This window comes from Vitis riparia, chromosome 8 (genome assembly GCF_004353265.1).
Source record: "Vitis riparia cultivar Riparia Gloire de Montpellier isolate 1030 chromosome 8, EGFV_Vit.rip_1.0, whole genome shotgun sequence".
Lineage (NCBI taxonomy): Eukaryota > Viridiplantae > Streptophyta > Magnoliopsida > Vitales > Vitaceae > Vitis > Vitis riparia.
Window position 1 is genome coordinate 9,868,261 of NC_048438.1, and position 6,000 is coordinate 9,874,260.

Consider the following 6,000-nt stretch of genomic DNA (forward strand, 5'->3'; position numbering starts at 1 on the left):
TTTATGGATTGGTCCCATGTGTAGATTGGGAAGAATATATTGCATTAGTAGCAGGTCATATGTTATGTGCACTTTCTCAACACTTGTGTTGTTGCTGTTGTGGTTGACTCTGTTGATTACCTTAAGTTCCTATACTATTGGAAACCCATGTGACATTTTTAAACCCATGCCTTTCTTTAATATGACCTTTTTTGTTACAATATTTGCAAAGGAATTTTAGTCTTACAATTTTCAATTGTATGACCTCCTTTATTATAATGCTCATAGTGTTTGCCTTTGGAATTATTCGATAAGTTGTTTGGTCAATTTTGAATTTTAATGGCAATGGAAAAATTCTTAGTTGATTTTGATGTTATTTTTCATTGTGTTTCGTCTTCAACGATGAGAGAATATGCTTGACATACATTAGACAATGGTGACATCATAAGAATATTGGTACAAATAATGTTGTAAGTGTCATTGAGGGCCATGAGAAATTGCATCATCCGATCTCCCTTCCTTTGTTCATGATGTGCTTTCATTTGGTTGTAGGTGGGAAGAGGTCGATACATCTCTAATTCGTCCCAAACACCTTTAAGTTTTGTGAAATAGGTTGAGATTGTCATAATGCCTTGTGAGAAAGAAACCAAGGATTTTTGGATTTGATAGATTATTAGTGCATTCTCTTGTGAGAATTGGTCTATAAAATCTTCCCACACTTGATGAGTTGTCTTAGAATGAATGACCACTTTGGCTAGATCGGGTTCCATTGAGTGAGTGAGCTATGATAAAATCATGTTTTTCTTTGATTCTATTTTGTTCGTTCTATTTTTGAAGGTGGCTGAATGGATCCATTTACAAAGCCAATTTTGTTCTTGGCCATGAGAGCATGAATCATGGATTTACTCCATGATGGATAGTTGGCACCATTCAATTTGGTTGAAATGAGCATGTGATCGGGTCAATGATGAACAAATTAAGTATGCGTTTGATGGATCCATACCATAATTGTTGTTGCTACTAGTGTTTGAATATGTGGAATGAGATTTTCTAATAGTGTTTGAAAAAGTCAAGTAATCAGCACTATGGTGTTGCTCTGATACCATGTAAAAGATAAGGGGGTTAGTTGAATACTTTTTTCTTGTTTATTTATTTATTTATTAATTTATTCACAGAGTATATATGTGTGTGTATTACAATTTTTAATTATGCCTTTTTCTAAGATTCACAATCCTTGATCCATCAGTAGTGGAATCTCATTTACACTTACTTAGGAATGTATCACAACAATAATATTCCTTAATATGTTACGTAGTTGGCACATTGGTGGAAGTATGGCATTTCTAATTTTTAGCTGCTTAGTGCATACAAGGTGGTGCCACCTAGATCATCCAATCGACCTTCTCTAGACCCAAATTTGACTTCTTCATGTTCCTGATTACCTCTTCCCCTCTTCCCAAGATATATCCACTTGGCTAATATTTTAAGGATGAATCAACTCTTATATTTTATTTTATTTTATTTTTAGGATCTATTAAGTTTTTCAAAACTCATGATTAACGTTCTTCTCAAGATGGATTATATGACTTTAAGGAATGTACAGTACATTCAAATTTTTGTTCTTCAGTGAAAGTAGTGATCATATATAAGGTATTTTAGGGTGCACACAACCATCTTTTGATTTTTTCTTTTAGAATCCGACTTTTGAGTAGGCTCTATGGCCTTAGATGAGCTTGTCAACTTTGTTTAAAGATTACAATCTTTCACAAATTTTTTGTCGGATATTTCATCTTTGTTGGACATTTCGCCTTAATTGGGCATGTCGTCTTGATTGGGCATTGGGCATTTCACCTTGGTTGACCCCCTCCCTTTTTTCTGTTTTTTTCTTTTTTGAATCTTTGAATGATAGAGCATAGAATTTGTTCACCTTTGAATCCATAGTCCTTTGAGAAGCTTTCTTTATGGGTTCTCTCTTCCCTCTTACAATGCTTTACTGATCCATAACCTTTAAAAAACTGTACTCTAATAGCATTTATATTCACAAATACATGAGTTCAAGTGATAGAGGAGAAGATACTGACTTGGGAGAAACTTTTTTCGAGGTTGTTGAGCAGTGTTGGTATGGTGTTTTCAATGGAGAGAGCAAGTAGTCTTTCCAAAAAGAATTATGGAGCAAGGAGGGGAGAGTGTGAGACAGTGGAAGGGCCTTGGGATAGGATAAATGCTTGCTTAGATCGAGCAAGTGGTGCTCTGAAACCATGAAAATATGGTTGGGTGAAATTGAAGCTGTCTCCATTTCGTATAATTGAGAGAATATGTACAAGTTACACCCGGACCTAAATGCTTATAACATTCTAAAATTACATCCAAGGATCACATTAAAATATATACGTTGATTACAAATATGAAGTTGCTAAAAATGAGTTGATGAAATGTTCAATCCAGGCGACTGTTTCCTTTCAGTTTCAGATTATACATTATGAATGAAACTCTCCATTTTGATTTGAACCCAAAGACCTGCCTAAGAGCAAATGCTGTCAATAGCCTTTAAGACCGTTGGGGGACACCTGAGGTAGAAACGAGTCTTGACGGCTAGGACTATCCTCTGAATGTCTTGAGCTTTCTTCTCCGGCTGCCCAACTATGCTGTTGAATCACCAATGTTGATACCTTCCCCGTGAAATCCTCTGATGCTAGTATGTCCCCCAGAAATCCCAATTCCGGGTAGTCCATCCAATCATTTAGTCCATACACCATGGGGGAATTCTCTTCATGGCGTCTGCCAACTAGTATTAGATCAAAAGAGTTCTCCATTGATCGAATTCCACTGCATGTACACACACTGTCCAGCACCATCTCCTCCTTGTACAGAGCCTTTTCACTTCCTACCTTTGATACTTTAAACTCGTTGATCATGTCATTATCCATTCTCCTCTCATTTGGATCATAGTCATTAATGGTCATCTGTAAGGGTAAGAACCTCACTAGTGTTACAGTAACATTGGGATGTTCAGACATGCGCATTGCATATGCCACTGCCTCACGATCATCGGCTCCGCCTATGAAGAACACGCCAACCCGGAAAAGAGACCAGCTTCCTAGCACAGACTTGGTGCCGCACCAAGCCCCACGATCGATAATGATCCCAACAGAGCAAGGGGCTTTGTCTAGGACCCTGAGATTAACACTCCGAAACTTGGATATATCCTTGGTGTGATCAGTGTTCCATTGCCTGTGGAAAGGGAGGATGATAAGGGAAGCCCTCTTATCAAGTGCCAGTGTGCAAATGTCGTTATGCATGGTTGCATAGGGCGCAATAGAAGTGAAGGGCTGCAATGTGACGATGGAAAGGTTGTTTCTTTCATACATTCTGAAGGCATTGATAATTGGGGTGGGACGATGATCAAAGTGCTTGAAGGGTTGGTGAGCAACAAGCAACGGGGTTGCACGGCCCACAAGCTCAATGAGATGGAGAAGATAAACAGCAATTGGACTCTCTCTAGTGGGGTTTGACATTTCAAGCAGGTTAATGATGTTAGGGACTTGCTCTTCCTGGTGTACGCAGACCAATAACCGGAGCTTAAGTTTGCGTGAGGAGTGTTGTATGGTACGTCTTTTGTATGCCATATATCTTGTTGAAGGGTCGTAGAGGGTACTAACGAGATGCGACACAATTCCTGTAATGAACATCGCTGTTGTATTCAGAACACTGAAGCATTGGTTATCAATAAACTGCACTCAAAACACCAAAAAAACATACATTCTGTTACCGCAAAGATGAATCAATTTGAATCAGAACTAAGCAAAATTTGTAATTAATTCATACCTTGAGTTGATTCGCGCTGGTGTAAAAGTGAATGTCAAGAATTCCTATACTGTTAAGTATGAGGCTGAGGGTGATTGCGTCTCTGAGAAACATGTCGCAGAGGAAGACACAAGGCAGGATGGTTCCAATAAACTTAGACAAGAAACCAAGCAGGGACATGAGCTCAACTACAAGACAAGTGTGAGGAGTCACTCGGGTCAAGTTTGTTCTCCCACCACACACAATGAAGTAGATAGGCAACATCACGAAAGAAAAGAAGAAATCCAGTCTGTCCACCAAGGTAAATGCTAACGGGGATCCTTCCGGTACTTCCAACCCCAACACCATAGGCCCGAAGAAACCGTGCATTCCCGTGATCTCGCTAATCAATGAACTTCCCAGTACTAGCAGGAAGATGATGCAGTGGTGAAATTCTTTGACGGGTTGACCTTCTGGGGTCTGCTTGACCATCCAAATCAGTATGGGCTTGATGGCCACTCTGGTGAAGATAATCTGAGCGATTCCACTCATAATAATACATAACCATACTCCAAAACCATCGCCATTTAATTGGGACTGCCGTGCAGAAAAAGCAAAAATCAGTGTGGTATAGCTCAAGCCGCCACTGATCATGGAGGAGGACATTGCCAAGCGGCCAAGCTCGGAATTGAGGAGTTTGAGATCCTCTAAGAAGCAAGCAACGCTATGGAACGAGGTAGAAGACACTAGAAGTGCGAGACATTGTACGGATGTTTCGAGTTCATGGTCCATCTTAATGTATCTCTTCAGGATCAAGGAGACGGGTACTGTGAGTAATATTGGGAAAAGATAGGTCGAGAAACCTATTAGCCATGCTTTACTCCCTGAACTTCTGATCATGCCATAGTCCATCTTCACTCCCAGAAGGAACAGGTAGAACATGATTCCGAAAGATGACAGTGTCTCCAACAGGTGTATTATACTAATTGGAAACACCATATCTGCAAAAGCATCAATGCGCCCTATAAATGAGGGGCCTCCAATAATTCCACCCTGTTTCCAAAATATGAGGTAAACAACATGAAGGCAAAATGAGAGCCTCATGGCTATAACCCTATAAGAGAGGATATACAAAAGGAAGGAGGAGCTTGATTACCATGATCTGCCCAACAATGGTGACTTGACTGAAAGGCTTGAGAATGAAGTTGCATCCACTGGTGAGGAGAGAAGCAAATGCAAGCTGAAACAAATAGAGGGGGGTGGTAGCGCGTAAAGGGTTACGATAAAGATATAGGCCTCCAGCGTTTGTGTGTGGCTGGGGAATGCAAATCGCTGTAACATTCTTGGGCTTCATGCCAAATCTGTAAGCGTAGCTTCCATTCTTGGGCGTTGTCAACAGCTCCACTCCAGGAACGAGTTGATCGTCTGCCATATCTGCAACTCGGGCAGCAGGCAATCATGAAAATTGAGAAATTAGGAGTTCGGGAATAGAAACAAGAGAGTATGAATGTGGCTCAATAATTCTCTCTCTCTCTCTCTCTCTCAATTGTGAAAGAGTTTTTTCTGGGGTATGGTCAATTCGTTCAACTTCATTTTTGTTGCTATGGACGAGAGAAATGAGCGGATGGTCAAATTGTTGTTTTTTTCCTGCAACGTTCTTGCCAGAGTTTGACCCGCTGATAATGATCAACTGGCGGACATGTGGCCTCCCACCTCAAAAAGAATTGGTTCTGCCTCAACTCCTCTGTTTTATATAGCTGTGGCTTATATACTGCAAGCTCCTTAACACAATTAAAGAACTGCCTAAAATTGTGTCAAACGGGTCCAAACACAGCAATTTAGGAGTGCAATTTAATGTGTTTCTTAGAATGAAAAACACATAGAAAACCCTATCCTTTAAATCAAAGTCCACTCAAAGATGTACAGCAAAATAAAAGTCCCAATGCAATATTGAAGTAACAAGTAATAAGTTTTCCGATCCGTGGTTTTGCAGAGCATGTGTATGGGAAAATTAGGAATGATTATATTCTGAAAAGGAAAAAAAAAAAAAATCTTTGTCCGAATTTCTCACAAACCCATCTTCGTAGCCTTGTAGATGGCAATGTGACAAGATCATGTGCATCACCTAATGCTAATGCCTCTCGATCATCGGGTCCTCCATGGAAGACCACACACATGGAGTAACAGCTGATAATCCAATGCAAATATAGAGCCGGATGGATGTAAGGAATAAGGATC

The 6,000-nt window shown here is 39.9% G+C and overlaps 1 protein-coding gene across 1 annotated transcript; it reads right to left on the reverse strand.

The window, feature by feature from the left end:
- Positions 1 to 2,350: 2,350 nt before the first annotated feature.
- On the reverse strand, positions 2,351 to 5,276 carry LOC117921077 (cation/H(+) antiporter 15-like). The gene is made up of 3 exons (XM_034838865.1): positions 4,919 to 5,276; positions 3,805 to 4,815; positions 2,351 to 3,710 (listed from the first exon to the last, which is right to left on the reverse strand). Exons 1-3 carry the CDS (start codon positions 5,192 to 5,194, stop codon positions 2,517 to 2,519), a joined length of 2,481 nt encoding a protein of 826 aa, XP_034694756.1. The 5' UTR covers positions 5,195 to 5,276; the 3' UTR covers positions 2,351 to 2,516.
- Between the last annotated feature and the right edge of the window lie 724 nt (positions 5,277 to 6,000).

Excerpts from the sequence above, each read along its gene's own strand:
- LOC117921077 (XM_034838865.1), bottom strand. The coding sequence starts at position 5,194 with ATGGCAGACGATCAACTCGTTCCTGGAGTGGAGCTGTTGACAACGCCC. Across the intron at positions 4,816-4,918 it reads CCATTGTTGGGCAGATCATG|GGTGGAATTATTGGAGGCCC; the intron begins GTAATCAAGCTC and ends TTTTGGAAACAG. Across the intron at positions 3,711-3,804 it reads CCAGCGCGAATCAACTCAAG|TTTATTGATAACCAATGCTT; the intron begins GTATGAATTAAT and ends TTTTGAGTGCAG.